Source organism: Triturus cristatus, chromosome 5_1 (assembly GCF_964204655.1).
Source record: "Triturus cristatus chromosome 5_1, aTriCri1.1, whole genome shotgun sequence".
Taxonomy (NCBI): domain Eukaryota; kingdom Metazoa; phylum Chordata; class Amphibia; order Caudata; family Salamandridae; genus Triturus; species Triturus cristatus.
The window spans coordinates 138,635,696-138,655,723 of record NC_140587.1 but is presented as its reverse complement, the minus strand read 5'-3'; the positions used below and the strand labels follow the sequence as shown (position 1 = coordinate 138,655,723).

The following is a 20,028-nucleotide window of genomic DNA, read 5'->3' as shown; positions in this document are numbered from 1 at the left end:
TAGAGCTATAGAATTTTGTGAAGAATTTTGGTTTGTCAATTTACACCTCATAGATTCTCTGAGACTAGCCCTAGATGCCGTTATTAACTCTATTCAACAACAGTTCGAGCAAATGGACCCTGATATCAGCACCAACGATTATGTACAAATTTGCATGAGCAGCAGTGGGTTGGCTAACTCTTTTTACACTACCATCCTGCCACATTGTGACCTAAATGCCTCCGATTTCTTAAACAAAGTTGTTGACATGATGCATAGCAATGCTGAGATTTTGGGGTCACAAAGTTGAACACTGGTTGTGACTGTGAAAAAAGTAGGCGCAAAATGGATGCTAAATTCTGTAATATTTAGTAAGACCATTCAAAAGAAATGTCGATGGTTGATTAATTTAAACAACACCCCTGGAACTTTGTGTCTGGCAGGGTGCCCGGCTGGGTTATTGGATTATGGTCAAACTCCTGGTGTAAAATTGACAGAGCAAGCTCAGTTAATGCATGATGCCCTAAACATCCCCCCAGATACCGATGTCACTTTCCAAGACATACAGGCATTTGAAAATTACTTCAGTGTGGCGATTAAAGTATTATACCATGAAGGCGGCTAGCATTAATTCACCAGCGTGACCGTAATCAATTCTAAAATTCAGTTTGTTCTTTTGAATGAAAAACATTTTTATGGTGTGAAAGATATCAAAAAATTCCTAGGTGGTAGGTATTACTGTGAATATTACCGTTCGGCTTATACCCACACATACAACCACTCATGCACAGACTTCTGCAAGGCCTGCATTACAAATGACTGCAGACTCATTGCTAATGATCTCCAGAGGTAACCACGGTGCAGGCTGTTTTGCCGTGTTAAAGAGTGTTTAGAGTGTCATTGTGCATTAACAAAGGTAGGGAAAGTGAGCTGTCACAGCAAAAAGTTGTGCAACTCATGCGGCCTTGAATGTGGCGTCTGTAAAGTCAGGGTGTTTTAATTTGATTCACAACTTTGCTTTATGAGGAAACTTAAACCCCCCCCCCCCCAACCAAAACAGATGATTATATAGTCTATGATATGAAATGCCGTCAGAAATATATCATTCACAAACCAAATTATATTTTTGCCAGACATAGTACCAATGAGCCTACTTGGGAGTTGCTATGTCCCTGATCACCCAGGATGGGAAACTCTTGTGCGTCATAACCAAAGTATTCAATATCCGGTTTATAGACTCCATAAACTTCCTGCCGATGAAACTCAGTAAACGTCCACAGGCTATGGGTTTTCTCGAGTCCAAAGGATATTTCCCACATCACTTTAACAATTTGCAGAATCAGAATGACATGGTGCTACGCCCTCTGCAGAATCTTACGGCGTGAACTATATGTGACCCTCTGTCAAAACAGAATTCATGTCCTGGTATGAATCTAACAACGATCTGGTGTTTTATTTCCAGAAGGGAACTGACTCATTACTGGCAATAAGATGTGAACATTTTAAGAGAGGCCTGTATCTGCTTTAGAGACATTGTCATCACTGTGACTAGGAAACAAATGTTTATGAACCCGGGACAGGCAGATGAGTATGCCTATGCTGACTTCATTGATCCCTTTCAGTACATCACGTTGGTGTCAGTATGCTTGGCGATGTTCAGGTTTTGTTTTTCAAAACCATACACATCAGCATTGCTACCCTGTGTGAATGGTTGTACATTAAAAAATGCAACTTGAATGTCAGAAGTATTTGGGAACATGAATGGCATGAACAGTTAACATGTAATCTGGAACTGCAGACTTTTCTCAATGATCACAACTTGCCCGAAGCCTTGAAACCGTGTGATTCACTCAATGGGGGTCGAACCAAAGCCGTTACTCTTTATCGAAAGGCCTCTGCTGATTAAAATAATTTTCACTATGATTTTACCAGCTTTAACCCCTTTGTAAATAAGATAAAGATCTACTCTTTAGGACATCCTAAGATCATTTATAAAGACTTCGGGGACCCCCAAAGGTATTTCGGTCTAATCATATGTAGAATTCAGCTGCCTAGAGGGCTTTTATTCCCTGTTCTTTGTTACCAATTCGAGGGCAAACTTCTATTTTCCCTGTGCTGCTCCTGCACAGAGACCATTATAATAAATGGGGTCAACCCAGTAGAAAAAGTCAAAAGGACCTAGGTATTGATCGGTAAAGATAACAGTGGTCCTAGACAAACCTAACCACGTCTAACTTAAATCTGTAGTAAATTTAATTTATACAGACGGAAATATATAATTTAAAGGCACATCAACCAGAGAAAGAGAAACCACCAAATATGCAAAGTCATAAAATAGTGGGCCACTAAGATTCATTGATTCCAACAAGCATCAATTTATTTCTCATATCTAATATACTTCATTCAATGAACACATGTACTTTTGCAAAATATACGGCATGACAAAACTGATACGGTTAAGATCAAGGGAAAGAAAAAAAGGTAAGTGCTCATGTGAAGAGTAGAAAAGGGGTGGAGAGAAGAATCATCGAAAGGTACATCAAAGCAATGGACATTAATTATCAACAAAGGAAGTCAGCAAAGGATCCTGATGAGGCTGATATTCCTTCAATTATAAGGCCTACCCCTATCTGCAATACAAAATCTCAGTAATTTATGCCAATCTTTTTTTCTCTTTCACAGTGTAGCTTCATCTGTGACTGAGGTATGGGGGAACGAAAGTAGGGTGTAGGCCCGTTGGGAGAGTTGGCATCGACGTTTCGACCCTATACGCAAAAGGGCAGGTAGACTCCCCTGCAAGCGGGTCTTCCTCAGGACGGTGTGGGGCCCAGAACTACGGTCGTGGTGAGGACACTATTTCATAGTAGTATGCGGGATCCAATTGTATCCATCACTGTCGAGAAAGTATCTTCTCGGGTTGCCTTTCGACGTAGGCGGTATGCGAGCCTTGATCTGATAGAGTCATTCAAAAAGGCCAGGTAAAGTTAAATGCTGTCCTAGGTACCTCGCGTGTTGGAGGGAAAGAGACGTGCCGCATCAGTCGGCGTCTCTGTGATTACATCTGCACAGAGGCCAGACAGGCTTCCCAGTGTGATCACTGATGCAGAACAAGCTCCGACCGGCACCTGGTGCACTGTAGAAGTGAATGCCACTCTGAAAAAAAGGCTTTGTGATAGAGTGCATTTATGATGTATGGCATTTTGAAAATGTTTCTCATGATCTGTTTAGCGACTACATCAATTTACATCTTAGAGACAAGCAAGAAGCTTCGGGTTATCCCATGTGGTGTACCAGTAATATCTTCAGAAAAAGGGAATTCGATTGTGAGCTAATAAAATAGATGTGAACGCTACTAAAAGACAGATTGCTAAACTGTTTCTCAATTCTCTATGGGGAAAATTGGGTCAGAGAGAAGATCGCTCAGAAACTGCTCTAGTGGATGAGACTGATGAATTTGCCAAGTACTTTTTTACTTCCAATTGCGAAGTGCCATCTTGCAAGTTCGTAGGTGATGATATCCAGTGTTGGAGGTATACCAAAGAGCACTACCCGCCTTTATGCAACGCTACATGTTTCATTGAAAGTTTCACCACCACTTTTGCTAGATTAGAGCTGTACAGGCTCCTGGAGTTGTGAGCAAACAGGGTGATGTTAACCCACCCCCTCTTCGGGCGACTATCTGGGGGAACACACTAGCCAAACACCTACCGATGAATACATCACCGAGCTTGTGTCCACAGGCCCCAAAACCTATGGTTACCGCTTATCAGGAGGTGAAATCTGCTTGAAGGTGAGGGGGATCACCCTCAATGTTTAGAACGTTGAAAAAGTAACTTTCCAAAACTCAAAAGAGCTGGTCGCTCAATATGCTTAGCACTCTGAAAGAGGTGAATGGGTTCCAGAAAAGGAGCGCTTGGTAGTGCTACACCTTGCACTGTAAGAAAGAAAAAAAAACAGTGCGATATTGAGACACTCCCTCTTTGCAAAACGTTGAGTTGTATACGATAAGCGCCTTATTAAAGAGGACAAAAAAACTCTGCCCTACAGCTTTCAAGATTCATACATCCGCTGTATAAGCATAGGGCTAGAGAAAAGGCTTTCTGCTCTGGGTTTATAGATCAGAGGGTGTTTAAAGTATGGCTTTTAGATTACAGAATCCATTCTTCTGCATCCTCGCAGGACCTTCCATTTCTGGTAAAAGTTGCTTTGGAAAAAGAACTATTGGAAAATACTCATCAAATGCTGACACAACCACCCACCAACATAGTCTTGACCTATTCCTGCTGGCATGTGCTCTATCGAGAGCTCTCACAAAACTTTCGACACCTCATATTTGTCGAGGTGCTCTCTGCAGCCTTAAATGATGCCAATTTATTTCCACTCTCTAGTGTCAATATGCTAATTGCAAATGATCTAATGACCTCTGCTTGTGACAGCAATGAAATTTAAACCGCTTTTACTCAGTATGTTCACCGTCAGAATCTTAGCATTATATACATGATGCAGAAAGTGTTCTACCAAGGCAAGTGCTCACAAACCATCACTCTGAACATTAAGAACATAGTGCTTTTCAAGCCCCCTCCCCCCCGAGATAAACTTCAAATAACAACTCTAGCCAGACAAATTGATCCTGGTTCGCTCTAGTTTCTTTCAAGAAGCTTTGAGGATGCCACTCAGAGACCCTATGGGTATCTTTTTGTAGATTTAAACACAAACACGCCAGAGGATTACAGATTGAAAATGGGCCTTTTCCCACCGGATCTTCCTATTGCTTATACTCTGAAAAAGTCCTCCCCGGGCTATAAAAAGATGATGAAATACAAAGCCTCACATCAGTTAAGAGCTTCACTTCCTGATGACCATGTCCAGCAGGGTAGTGCGAAATCTATCTCTTAAAACGGCTGGTCTCATCAACCCCACAACAACAACAAAAAGCTCTTCTGTGCTCCGCATCTGACGATTTACTAGCTGCGATCTTTGCGATAGCCCTAAATACCATGAAGGGCAATGTCCCTTTGATTCCTTAGCAAATCCGAGTGCTTAAAAAGAAAAATAATCCTGTTAAGAAAACGGAGCAATACAAAGATATACATCAAAACTAAAAAAAAAGTATTGTCAAGCGGTCTGGGGGCTTCGCTATTCCGCTTCTGACAGGCCTGCTGCGTAGACGGTGATGGCATACATTGAAAAAATGTATCTCGTTCCTAAACATCAGCTAAACAGAATGTGGTTCCCTGCCAGCGATGATGCGGACATTAGAAAAACAGCCACAGATCTTCTGGAAACCTAGATGTAAGAAATTCTACAGCAAAGTGATTTACCTGTTCATGAGAAGGCAAAAATGTACACCTCTGTCCTTCAAATGTATCTGAACTTTGTCCATCACATTAAAATGGAAAAAGAGGGTCTGACTTTATTCATGCTGGTTAGTCACGAGCCGCTAGTTTCACCAGTCAGAGAACCAGAATCACCAGCTGTTAGTGCTGGTTCATGATATCATCGACAATGTTAACCCCCAGCACAAAAACAAAGCCAAATTACTCCTTAACAAACTTCAACAAAATAAAGACAGCTTCTGGAATGAATAGGGGGACCTTCAGTATAAAGGTAATGTTATACGTGGCTCAAACCTGCATGACTTGGTCAGAAGCGCGACACAATCACACTCCTTTGCTAATAAAGAGCGGACGCGCTAGAGGACAGTAGAAGGTAACCGAAGGGAACGGAGCGCCTGGCAAAGGGCTCCCAAGTCTGTTACTACATCTTTGCCTTAAAACGTCTTTGCTTGTGGGAATATAACGATGCTCACACTCTGAATTTGTTGGCACTGGCATAAACAAAGTCATATGTTTTAAATTGTCGCCGCTTCTTTGTAATATCTATTTTAAATAGCACTCACCTTGTCCCCACCCTCACTTGCTCAAGAGCACAGGTCGGCGTCTTTCCCGGTCCACCACGGATTGTTCCGGTTGAGTGGAGGGAAGGATAACGCAGACCGGAAGTGCTGCAAATTGAAACTGTGAAGGTAGCGCTCTAGTTGCTAACTCAAGCGCATAAAACTCCCATGCATGCCTCGACGCGCAGCGGACGCGCGCAGCGGGCGCGCCAAAGGCAAGGCTGTCTGCGCCCGTCCGCGCCAGACTGGGCCCAGGGGCCTGCCACAATGCCTCCGCGCCCCCTCCCCTCCCCCGATACTCTAGGGAAGATCTTCTTCACTTATCAAAAACCCCTAAGCCATCATGCTCTCACTCCATCTCACTTGAAAAGTCACACCACAAATGCGCGCACTGCCCGTTTGAACTCCCAGCAAGCACGACTCCCCACTTAATGAGGAATTCATTCAAAATGGCACTGCTAAACTGCCGCTCCCTACCAAAACACTCCACAGAAATAAATTTACTCCTACAGGATTTAGAGCTTGATGCTCTGTTCCTCACTGAAACATGGCTCACCCCAAGCTCAGACCCCGACATTGTGCAGGCCCTCCCCCCGGGATATCTGATTCAGCATCTAGACAGAACTAGTAGCAAAGGCGGCGGGATTGCAATTATCTATAAAGATCACTTTCTCTGCCGTCTTCTGGACAGCCCCCTCCTTGACTGCGAAAACGCCCATTTCATCATTGAATTTACCCCCCTGCTCTCCTTTTCCGGCATCCTCATTTACCGCCACCCCGGAGCCCAAGGCCTTTTCCGCACATCCCTACTAGAATCTGTCTTCTCCCTTGCTAGTATCTCACCCAATTTCAACCTTCTTGGAGATTTCAATCTCCATTTCGAGAATCCGTCAGCCATCACAGCCGACGATCTCATTCAAGAGCTAGCAGCATTCCAGCTCCATCTCAAAACCCATCAGGCAACACACATCAAAGGCCACCTTCTTGACCCAATTTTCTCCAACGTAACTCAACTAGAATGCAGGACTCCCACCCCTTTCCCTTGGTCAGATCATTTCCTAATCCCGTTCTCTTGGCACCCAACCATCACAAGCATACCTCAACCACTACCTCGCACCCAAGCTCGTCCCTGGCCAAAACTAAACATAGAAGAATGGACGCGTGCACTTAAGGCATCAGAACCCTGCCATGACCCCGACCCCTTAGTCGCAAATAAAAAATTCTCCTCATGGATTGAAAGTACGCTTGACCTAGTTTTACCAAAAAAAACCATTCAAAAGAAATCTGGACCAAATAAACTCCCCTGGTACACCCCAGAACTTCGGAACCTAAAACAACACTGCAAAAAACTTGAAAGAGCGTGGAGGAAAGACTATACAGTCGAAAAAAAAAACATATACAGATCCTCCATCTCCTCTTATAAAACAGCAATAAAATCATCCCAGGCCGCATATTATGAAGAAAAAATCCTCTCCTCATCGAACTCCTCTAGAGAAACCTTCCAAATCATACAAAAACTGCTGAAAGTACCTGAGCCCCCCCCCTCCCCCGGATCCATCCGGCCAGCGCTGTGATGAATTAGCAGAATTTTTCAGCACCAAAATTCAAAAAATTCTCAAACATCTCCCGCTCAACATTAACGAACCGCAATATTCACCTCACACACCAACCTCGCAGGTGGCTCCCCATAACCTTGAATTCTTCAAACCACTCACAGAAGATCTACTTCCCCCCATCCTAGACTCCATAAAGAGTGGCTCCCCGCTCGACGCCGCCCCACTTAACATCCTGAAGTTAGTAACACCAACTATCACCCTTCCCATCACTAAACTAATCAACGCCTCCTTATCACAGGGCCTGGTCCCACAAGACTGGAAAAAAGCCATGGTGAAAGCATTATTAAAAAAAACCCATCTTAATCCCACAGAGTTGGCTAACTACCGCCCCATCTCCCTACTCCCAGGAGTTAGCAAGGTGGCAGAGAAATATGTCAATCATCTGTTCTCTGCTCACCTCGAATCCACAGGAAAGCTTCACCCCTCCCAAACTGGCTTCCGCCCCGGCCAGGGCACAGAAACCGCGCTCATAGCTGTAGTGGAAGAAGCCAGAAAGATCTTAGACTCCGGAGGATCCACAGCCATTATCCTGTTGGACCTAAGTGCAGCCTTCGACACGGTGAACCACCCTACATTGGTTCACCGTCTCGAAAAAACAGGAGTAACTGGCACGGCCCTGGCTTGGCTGAAGTCCTTTCTGGAGGAAAGAACCTTCCAAGTATTCGAAGGTATCACACGATCCCAATCAGTACCGCTCCAATGTGGGGTTCCCCAGGGCTCGTCCCTAAGCCCCACACTCTTTAATGTATATATGTCCCCCCTGGCTGAGATAGTATCCCCCTTCGGAGTCAAAATAGTTACTTACGCAGATGACACACAACTTATTGTAGCACTCAATCAGTCGGAGCACTCCTCGACGAAGCTGTGTACCTGCCTCAAAGAAGTAAATAGCTGGATGAGCTCATCTCATCTTAAACTTAACGGCGAAAAGACGGAGCTCATGTTGTTAGGGAACCAACCATCCTTCAACCCCAACACACTATGGCCTTCCTGCATGGGTCCAGCACCCACGGCAAGAAAAGAAATAAAAAGCCTAGGCATCTGGCTCGACAACGAACTCACCTTCAAAACCCAGGCCAGAAAAACCGCTGCCACTTGCTACGGTTTCCTTCGCACCACACGCAAAATACTGCCCCTCCTTCCCGACCACTCAAAAAAACTCCTGATACAGTCGCTTGTGATCTCCCGGCTGGACTATGGCAATGCCTTGTACTTGGGTGCTCCTTTATCAGTGATTGACAGGCTGCAAATGGTCCAGAACTCGGCTGCAAGACTCCTCACCAATACAAGCAAACGCCTCTCTGCCAAGCCCGCCCTAAAAACTCTCCACTGGCTCCCTATACAGGAGAGAGTACACTTTAAAGCACTATGTATCACACATAAAATCATGCAGGGCAAGGGCCCCCAGATCATCAAGAACTTGATCAAACCCTATAAAGCCACCAGAAACCTTCGCTCGGATAATCTCTTCCTGACTGACACACCCAGAATCAAGAAGGCACGGACAGGCGGACGCCGCTTCTCATACAATGCCTCTAAGCTCTGGAACGCCCTCCCCCTTTCTATCCGTAAAGAGCCCAATCATCTCACCTTTCGCAGGCACTTGAAAACCTGGCTATTCCCGTAACTTCTTCCATCCTCTTTCCACTCTCCGCAGCGCTGGGATGCTCCCGGGTAGCCATGCGCTATATAAAAGCCACTTTCAATAATAAAGTGCCTGTCGGCTGGGACGCCTTCATGCAGAGCTTAGCAGAACTGAATATTACGGCATCAATGCTAGGACATGGTGGACATCGTATCTACTTGGAACATATTAAAAGCAGGGCCTTTGCCCCTTTTGTTATTCCTTCTGACCCTGCATCACCATTTTTGCAAGGCTCTCAAAGAACACCTGTCCATGACTAAAGAGTTATCAGAGACAACTCTCGCAAACACATAACCTCGCCCAGAGCATTCCCTCCAAAAAAAAAATAAAACATTCAAGAGATTGCCTTGGTTGTTTGCTTAGCACAGGATCTGGTTTTCTAATCAAAGTGGTGTAATGTGCGTTTTGTTTACCATGCCACACACAAACGCATTCTAGAGATCTGTGTTTATTAGTGGGTAACCAATTAAACTATTGTTTCATGTAACTACCTCTTTTTTTTTATCACTGGACTGTGGTTTTTGTATGACTTTATAACTGATGGCCATACTGCGTATTTCTGGAGGACGATAATATGCTATCATTTCTTGATTTGTTTGTAACTTCCACATATTTTACGTTTGATGTTGATACTGTGCTTTATATGCAGCGGTGCATAATGTATTTGTTAACTACCGCAATCTCATGATTCCACTATTAAGCTTGAATATGTTTTCTATATTTTTATAACTGTATTAGAGCAATCCGTGATTATTACCGGGCATCAAAAAAAAAGCTGTGATTCTTTTTTAAAAATTTTTTATGTAACTTCCACAGATTTTAGGTTTGCTTTTGATACTTTTATTTATATGCTACGGGGCATAATGTATTTGATAACTATCACTACCTCGTTATAGCACTATTAGCTGGAATTTCTTTTTTATTGTCACTAAAGGTGGTCAAATATATCTAATTCCAAATAATGAGACTGTAATGACCTCAAAACAGTTCTTCTGTTATGTAAAAAGGTTTCCAATTAAATTGAAAACATTGCATCAAAATAAGACTTCCACCGAGCTTCTTTTACATTTAACCAAATTTATTTTGCCTAAAACTTATCGTTCTTTTCAATAATATGATGATATGAAACTTACCAAATTTTACAGCAAGCTACTTCCACAATATTGTGCTTTCAGAGTCCCTAAACACCTCTAAAACAAGACCAGCCCCCCAAAATCTACAGATCTGATCTTATCATATGCTTTTGATTTCATTACAGTATCATTTAATAAGCCTTGATTAAAAATCCTAGCTTATCATTTTATACACTTTTGATATCATTACAGCATCATTTCATAAGCATTGATTCACAAATTATCATTATCCTATAAAACATCGAAAGACGCCGATCTTATCAAAACAATACACGGACTGATTAAAAAGAAAGACTTATCATAACATTATAAGGATCAATTAAAAATAGATTTGGACCGATTCTAATTTTGCCCGCGAACCAAAGGGGCATGGCCACCTGTCAAAAATACATGGTTATGAGTAGTATACAACCTACACTACTACTCCCATCACATGGTCTCCTGGTGAGGAGCCGATATCACACGGTGTCAGGGAAAATGAGTCAAAAACCACTGTAGATAGTGGTTTTAAGACTCATTTTCCAAAGCTTTGAACTACCGACATCCATCGAGGGGTGTGAAAAAGCTATTTTTGGGGGGGGGGGGGGGGGGGGGAAGGTTTAGGGGCAGGGTGGGGTTCAAAAGTGCCTCTTAGGTACCCCTCGATGCGAGGACCCGTCCCCTTCAAGGCCCCACCTCTCCTCACACGGTGAGATTGTTTTTCAAGTTGGCAGGTATGCTTTCTAGTCTTGATTTCATCTCCTGCCTCTTTCCTACCTCCCTACAGTTCCTCTTGCAAGTTCACTTTCATCCCTGCTTTCTCCCACTGTCATCGTTTCCTTATTTTTCTCGCTTTTGGTCTGGGTCAAAGTTTGATGACGATAATTCTAGTCTTAGAAAATGAATGCAAGTGCCCATCACCTTGAACTTCCAGCACAAATGGAGCCCTGGTGAAGCACCACCAGAGTCAAGACAGCCTTCCCGTGCTACTTGCTACCTTCAGCTCCTCAATTACGGGAAGATCACCTCAAATGACTCTCCTCTTATGTTTCTACAGACCATATGGCTCATTCTGGGGTGCAAAAGTGCTTTAGACCTCCCAGTAAGGAGTAGTATTAGCATCAGAACACGCAGAGAAGGTAGTAGTGCAACACAGAGCTTTATTTGAGCCGATGGCTTCCGGTGCTCGGCACTAGCACTTAATTGTCAACACCGGTGCCAATGACAGTCTGACACATGGTGGCGCGGTCTGTTTAATATAGAGAGGAGTACAAAAACAGTTGTTTACTAATTCTGTATACATTAAAAATGAGTATTACCTCCCACCATAGCCAGCCTTATAGCTTTAGGGGCGTGGAAGTTTTCACACTTGTAGGAGTGTGATGGTTAGTAGTTGTGTTATTACTATCACTGGCTGCGCTGGCAGGGGCCATGGGGGGAGCAAGCTGCAGTGGCCTCCTGACGAGGGCCCTAGCACTTATTTTTTCACAAATTAAGCACTGGTGCAACAGCAAATAGTAGTCCGACTAGTCAAGGAGCAGGGGCACAGATGTGCCAAGCTGGACTAAGGTGGCAGGTGTATGTCTATGGGGTGGGATGGAGAGTAGGTACAGATGTCTGTTAAAAGGTGCTGGGAGTAGGGACACCTCATCTTGTAGTTTCCGGGAAGCGGGAAGGGCGGGATTAGCAGGTATGCACGTGTGTTCACTCAAAGTAACATAAATGCAGAGCGGCATCTTGTATCTATCACAGACCGCCCTTGTTGCTTCCTCTTTCAGCGCTTGAAATTAACTCGCAAAATTGGTCCACAATTTAAAAGTATATGATAGATGGAAAGAGTATCACACTAGGAAATTGCAAGAAGTTACAAACTGAACAGTTTTTAGCTTGTAAGAGACATTTCATTTTTGGAAAAGATGCACATACCAGTCATATGAGGGATGCTAATGGAGGGCAAGGCGCCTCCCGAGGTAGGGACACCCAAAAGGATGGAACTAATGACGCACAACAAGTTTCTTTAGGTTTCCAGGTCCTTCATTAGGGCTGGTTTAAAGTGGACACGAATATGCAGGCGCCTGGGGCTTTTATTTAGAAAAAGATCTTCTATTTCTGCAGGTAAAAGTCTTAGAAATCAAGCTGTTAAAATAAGATGCTAGGCATGCAGAAGATAAACGGGTGTCCCGGCCGCACTGAGGGCAGAATGACACAACTGGGAGAGGTCAGAAGCTTGAAGCAGTTACTCACATGCCACCGTGTCTTGTCCTCGTTGCGCTCCAGGCTACACTGCATCTGCACCACCTGGACAGGAGAGGCACAGAGAGCTGTCAGCATATTCACCAGGGAGGAGAGGCAGGTGTCAGCACACTCACAAGGGAGGAGAGGCAGGTGTCAGCACATTCACCAGGGAGCAGAGGCAGGTGTCAGCACATTCAACAGGGAGGGGCAGGCAGCTGTCAGAACATTCACCAGGGATGAGAGGCAGGTGTCAGCACATTCAAAAGGGAGGGACAGGCAGCTGTCAGCACACTCACAAGGGAAGGACAGGCAGCTGTCAGCACATTCACCAGGAAGGGGCAGGCAGGTGTCAGCACATTCACCAGGGAGGAGAGGCAGGTGTCAGCACATTCACCAGGGAGGGGCAGGCAGCTGTCAGCACACTCACAAGGGAAGGACAGGCAGCTGTCATCACATTCACCAGGGAGGAGAGACAGGTGTCAGCACATTCACCAGAGAGGGGTAGGCAGGTGTCAGCACATTCACCAGGGAGGGGCAGGCAGGTGTCAGCACATTCACCAGGGAGGGGCAGGCAGGTGTCAGCACATTCACCAGGGAGGGGCAGGCAGGTGTCAGCACATTCACCAGGGAGGGGCAGGCAGGTGTCAGGACATTCACCAGGGAGGAGAGGCAGGTGTCAGCACATTCACCAGGGAGGAGAGGCAGGTGTCAGCACATTCACCAGGGAGGAGAGGCAGGTGTCAGCACATTCACCAGGGAGGAGAGGCTGGCGTCCGCACATTCACCAGGGAGGAGAGGCAGGTGTCAGCACACTCACAAGGGAAGGACAGGCAGCTGTCAGCACATTCACCAGGGAGGGGCAGGCAGGTGTCAGCACATTCACCAGGGAGGGGCAGGCAGGTGTCAGCACATTCACCAGGGAGGAGAGGCAGGTGTCGCGCACATTCACCAGGGAGGGGCAGGCAGCTGTCAGCACATTCACAAGGGAGGGACAGGCAGCTGTCAGCACACTCACAAGGGAAGGATAGGCAGCTGTCAGCACATTCACCAGGGAGGGGTAGGGAGGTGTCAGCACATTCACCAGGGAGGGGCAGGCAGGTGTCAGCACATTTAGAAGGGAGGGACAGGCATCTGTCAGCACATCCAGAAGGGAAGGACATGCAGTTGTCAGCACATTCACAAGGGAAGGACAGGCAGCATTCAGCACATTCACAAGGGAAGGACAGGCAGCCGTTAGCACATTCACAAGGGAGGGGCAGGCAGCCGTCAGAATATTCACAAGGGAGGGACAGGCAGCCGTCAGCACATTTACAAGGGAGGGACAGGCAGCCGTCAGCATATTCACAAGGGAGGGACAGGCAGCCGTCAGCATATTCACAAGGGAGGGACAGGCAGGTGACAGCACATTCACAAGGGAGGGACAGGCAGGTGTCAGCACATTCACATGAGAAGGACAGGCAGCTGTCAGTACATTCACAAAGGAAGGAATGGCAGCTGTCAGCACATTCACAAGGAAGGGACATGCCGCTGTCAGCACATTGACAAGGGAGGGACAGGCAGCTGTCAGCACATTCACATGAGAAGGAAAGTCAGATGTCAGCACATTTAGAAGAGGAAGCACAGACCACTGTAGAGACATACACAAGGGAAAAGACAGAGAGCCGTCAGCACATTCACAAGGGGCGGACAGGCAGCTGTCAGCACATTCACAAAAGAAGGACAGGCAGCTGGTAGCACATTCACAAGGTAAGGACAGGCAGCTGTCAGCACATTCACATGAAGACAGGCAGCTGTCAGCACATTCACAAGGGAAGGACAGGCATCTGTCAGCACATTCACAAGGGAGGGACAGGCAGCAGTCAGCACATTCACAAGGGAAGGACAGGCAGCTGTCAGCACATTCACAAGGGAAGGACAGGCATCCGTCAGCACATTCACAATGGAGGAACAGGCAGCTGGCAGCACAATCCGAAGGTAGAGACAGAAAGCTGTCAGCCCATTCACAAGGGAAGGACAAGCAGCTGTCAGCACATGCACAAAGGAAGGACAGGGAGCTGTCAGCACATTCACAAGGGAAGGACAGGTAGCTGTCAGTACATTCATAAGAGGAAGCACAGACCACTGTAGGGACATTCACAAGGGAAGGACAGGCAGCTGTCAGCACATTCACAAGGGAAGGACAGGCAGCTGTCAGCACATTCACATGGGAAGGGCAGGCAGCTGTCAGCACATTCACATGGGAAGGGCAGGCAGCTGTCAGCACATTCACAAGGGAAGGGCAGGCAGCCGTCAGCACATTCACAAGGGAAGGGCAGGCACCTGTCAGCACAATCCGAAGGGAGAGACAGGCAGCTGTCAGCACATCCACAAGAGAAGGACAAGCAGCTGTCAGCACATTCACAGAGGAAGGACAGGCAGCTGTTGGCACATTCACAAGAAAAGAACAAGCAGCTGTCAGCACATTCACAAGGGAGGGACAGGCAGCCGTCAGAATATTCACAAGGGAGGGACAGGCAGCCGTCAGCACATTTACAAGGGAGGGACAGGCAGCTGTCAGCATATTCACAAGGGAGGGACAGGCAGCCGTCAGCATATTCACAAGGGAGGGACAGGAAGGTGACAGCACATTCACAAGGGAGGGACAGGCAGGTGTCAGCACATTCACATGAGAAGGACAGGCAGCTGTCAGCACATTCACAAAGGAAGGAATGGCAGCTGTCAGCACATTCACAAGGAAGGGACATGCCGCTGTCAGCACATTGACAAGGGAGGGACAGGCAGCTGTCAGCACATTCACAAAGGAAGGAATGGCAGCTGTCAGCACATTCACAAGGAAGGGACATGCCGCTGTCAGCACATTGACAAGGGAGGGACAGGCAGCAGTCAGCACATTCACATGAGAAGGACAGGAGCTGTCAGCACAATCACATGAGAAGGACAAGAGCTGTCAGCACATTCAGAAGGGAGGGACAGGCAGCTGTCAGCACATTCAGAAGGGAGGGACAGGCAGCTGTCATCACATTCACAATGGAAGGACAGGCAGCTGTCAGCATATTCACAAAGGAAGGACAGGCAGCTGTAAGCACATTTAAAAGTGAAGGACAGAAATAGCTGTCAGCACATTCACAAGGGAAGGCCAGGCAGCTGTCAGCACATTCACAAGATACAGACAGGCAGCTGCCAGCACAATCCAAAGGGAGAGACAGGCAGCTGTCAGCACATTCAGAAAAGAAAGCTCAGCAAACAGAGCTCAGGTATACGCATTACTAGAATAGATAAGTTACACTACAATATCTTTGTAATTAAAACAGGAAGGCCCAATTTGCCCCACAGTTTGTTGGTGTCTGAACTCCCTGCTGTAGTTTGAGATTCTCTCTGCCCTGCATCTCTGAGGCCTTGGTGTGGACCTTAGTAAAGGGTTTAATCCTGGATGGGAAGCACCACCCCACAAAACATCAGGAACTACTGAGTGAGGTGAGGTGAGGTGGGCTACCCTCTAGTACAGCATTGAGTAAGCACTTCAGACACAAACAATGCACTTTTTTTTTTTTTTTTTTTTTTTTTTTTTAATAAATAAAGTGTAGCCTTGGGAAATCCCTTCTGTAAAATAATCTGCTCACTCAAATATGCCAGCAGTAGACAGTGCCTTACTCAATGTTATCACAGACACCTTTTCCACTCCAGAGCTTTCATATTAGAACCTTAATCATTCAGGTTGTTGTAGTCCGTTTCCATTGAGGTGGCTAGACTAATACACCTGAGTGCAATGGCTTGCAGGGTAAAAGCCCAGGATTAGAAACTGTGTCTGTGGTGGAATGTTGTGAGGTGGCCACCCTACTCGGAGGTGATCTTTATGCATCAGAACACAGTGCCCCTCTCTCATTTATGTTCTCCAGACATTGGGACAGGCCATATTCACATTAATAGAAGGTATATGCAAGAGAAAAGGCAGGGATTGGTCAGCGCAGACGGCAATGCATTCCACCCTAAGGAAATAATGGGACAGACAGTCGTACCCTTAGATTAAAGGATCACTCCAGCCTGTGGTCTGGATTCATGCCAATCAATCAACGATTCATAAAGTGCAGCAAATCACCCGCGAGGGTCTCAAGGTGCTGCTAATTGATGCTCTCCATTTGATCTGGACGCCGAAGTAAGCACAATCTGCCGTCTAGGCCTACCTTTCTGGTCTCCACATCAACGGGTTCCGGGGTGGGAGTCTTGGTGTGCGGCACTTCCTCCTGTGACTGCGAAAGGGCCCTCGGCAGCACGTGGGGGCGAGAGGCAGCAAAGTTCATGAGCGGGTAAATGCCATTCCTGGTAGGAAGACAACCAGAGTGGCCGAAACATGTTAATAGTTTAATACATTGTTGAGAAAGCAGCCCCTGTAATAAGACTGCTTCTCCAATTAGACCAGTCATCAATGTTGGCAAAAAAGACCATTTGTGAGAGAGGCAGTACAATCATAACTAAGTAACATGCCACGTGTGAGACACAGAAATGCGCAAGTACATGTGATTAAACACCTCCAGGGTGAGCATCCTCACCAGGAACAAAGAAGACTATGGTCCAAGTGAGAGGTTTGAATGAACAGGTGAAGGTGTTGAAAGCATCACTGCACTTGACAAGATGGCCAAGGCACTGAGCAAGAGCTATGAGAGGATGAAAGAGGGGTTACCAGTTCGGGACACCCTCCTAAGTTCTTAGGATTGAGGATAAATACTCCTAGGGTCAGATGAAGGCACCTTCAGACGGTGACTTACAGATCCTTTTAGAAGGAAAAAACAGAGACATCTCTGGGTCAAAGAGCTACACACAGTGTTCTATCATTGTGTCAGTATTACGGACTCACCGGACATCTTCCAGGAACTTGTCAAGCTCAAGCGACGAGATCTGGGAGTACCTGTGTGGGAAAGAAGGTACAGACATAATAATGAAAAACCATGAAGAATCCTAATGAAAACGGACGATAGGAGGTCACTCGCCCAAAACAATGCACCATCCACACTGGACTACGGTAAAACACTGAACCCGGCCTTTGGAAAACCTCAACGAAGCTCCACTTAGCACAGAATTAAGAAGTAAAATGTATCTCCACTACAAATGAAAGATCCATGCATCTCCCTGTTTCAAAACTCTACATTGGCTTAAAGTGCCCTAAGATACCCTACTCTTAAGTGTTTTGAAGGTCTCGCCACACTTTTCAGAAAGCTGGCTGAAAGCACTCGCAGGAGGGAGTAAAAGTTACACCTACAGCTGGCCAGTCTCTACAATCAAGCCTAGTCTCCCATCGAGAAGCCACCTCAAATCCAAAAGTGTGTTGAGGAGGAAAGTGCAACCACAGATGGCCACACTTAAACTCACTCGCTAAGGAACACTCTGCGGTCACAAAAACCAGAGAAAGCCTTTACTTTACAACATATGTTCAAAGTGGACATACTCAATTCCTTAAGCTACATATTTTTTTCAACTCAAATTTGCTGCCTTTCCTTTTGTGGTTTATTTTGTCTATCTTACTGAGCACTTAGAAGTCTAATGCCAAGACAGAATGCCTCTAAGTCTCTCCACTAAACAACTGCGCTGCTCATGCGACTGTAACATACCACACGTTTATGACGGCTGCGTAGCACTTTCTGGGATACTTTTCTAAATTCATATGGCTACACTGACAGGATGAAAACACAGTCCAAACGATGGGATTCACACATGAGAAAGTTACTTGGAATCAATCAATAAAAAAATCAATACAAAAAACATACTATTCTCTAAAAATATAATGAGCAACACAAAAACAGTTTTTTACCTCTATGAAAGTTAATCAAAACTGATGTTGGAAAAGAGTACTCTGTCAAGTGGAACCTAAAAAATTTAACCAACCTCACAAATCAATTCATTCCATTCTAGCAGCGGAATCCCAGCCAAAGCAGGTTCACTGCATTGCAAGTATTTAGCACGGAAGAACTCTTGAATGGTTAGCCATGCTCTGTATATAGCCTATGCCCACATCACGACAGACACACAGAACTGCTCAACAAGCACGCAAACATTCACTGCTGTTTGCTGATTACATGTGGTCACATCACTGTAGGGCACCAAGTCATGAGAGCGAAAGATAATGGTGGACTGGTGTGATGTGGTCAAGGTGGACATGCAGGCAAAGGTTGTTGAATGGTGGTGGACATTGGGTGGAGAGGGAGGGCTCCAAGGTAGACAGGGGATAAGTGGAGAAGCCAGACTGAGGGGCAGCTTTCTACATAGTAAGGTATGAAGTGGTCACTGAGTTACGGTGGCAGGAACTCCAAGAAGTGTTTGAGATCTCAGAGTATATAGCTCACATAAGTAGGGGTGTGCGAAATTCGTGTAATTTGCTTTTGTATAATTCTATAAAAATTCTAGAAGATCAAACAGATTTCGGCATAATTACGCAAAGTGCAGATCTGTTCATAGTGCTGGTTTTAGGCGGGAATACCCCAATTGGTGAGAACAACAGTTATTTGTGTCCTGGTTCTTTGCGTTGTTCCTGCGCTCCTGCGCTATAATTTTGCTGCGAACAGCAGCGTAATTTTACGTTGTGGCAGGTAATGGTGTAATTTCAGAATTTTGCATTACAAACATAATGCAAATTTCCCGAGATTATGTAAATTTACTGATCCTCTAGGGTATAAAAAATACCAAGTCTGTATACCAATGTGTGCCAGTGTTCAGGGCTGCCTCAGCCGCTTATGACATTTCAGTGAGAGAAAGCCTGAGCTGCGAGAGATGTAAAATGAGATCCAAGGATAAGGGAACGTTGAGGATTACTGCAGAGCTTAACTTGACAGGAGTCTCAATGAGACCCTGTGTACCAGTATATCAGATTGGCATCGCCAAAGCCCTCAAACTCATCCGCGAGCCAGCTTATAGAACGTGCTGTTTGTCAATGCTTCGACATTACACCATGGTTCATGTCCTCAAGGCTGGAGGCAGGCTTTGCAAGATTATGAGAATAAAAGCAAAAGTCATGGAATAGGAGAACAGTAAAAAGGTTCCCTGGAAGAACACATGCCTGTTGCTTAGATTATGTACAGGATGCCAGGTCTATAGGTTAAGAAGCCTGGCCTGGGCCCTGGAGGAAGGGTATCTGAAGCGGGTGCTTAGAAGTCTCCTTGAAAAGTCACACAAGGTGCTTAGGAGGCGGTCAGAGGTCGTGGGAAGAGCGCTGTGTGGATACTGTACCCAACCACTGTTGGCTTAGGGCTACTGATATGAGACAGCCAAGGTAATCCCTTAAAGGGGGCCATCCAGTGTGGAGACAGAAACAATGCTCTTGACCCAGCCCTGAATCTCTAACAATCATCAACAAAAGGCGTTCTGGAATGTTTACTTAATGATGACAGCTTGGGTTTTGGGACCTACTGTGACATCTCCCACTAGATGGCCCATTTAAGACACTTGACTCTCTCAGGGTAGCGAAGTCCAGCATGCAAGGCTTACTATGGGAAATGGAGGGGGTTAGAAACTCGGATTCAGTGCGATACAGGTAATACAACTCAAATTTATCAATGT

At 45.7% G+C, this 20,028-nt stretch overlaps 1 protein-coding gene across 3 annotated transcripts in view; it reads right to left on the bottom strand.

Moving 5' to 3' along the window:
* Window positions 1-20,028, bottom strand: part of NRBP2 (nuclear receptor binding protein 2) — a 345,299-nt gene that overhangs the window by 67,967 nt on the left and 257,304 nt on the right. For all 3 annotated transcript variants that reach the window (XM_085604600.1, XM_085604601.1, XM_085604602.1), the window contains exons 13-15: window positions 17,336-17,386; window positions 16,665-16,800; window positions 12,493-12,546 (exon numbers count right to left, since the gene is read on the bottom strand). In XM_085604600.1, the coding sequence (XP_085460726.1) occupies window positions 12,493-12,546; window positions 16,665-16,800; window positions 17,336-17,386 (241 nt within the window). The remainder of the gene's footprint in view (window positions 1-12,492; window positions 12,547-16,664; window positions 16,801-17,335; window positions 17,387-20,028) is intronic.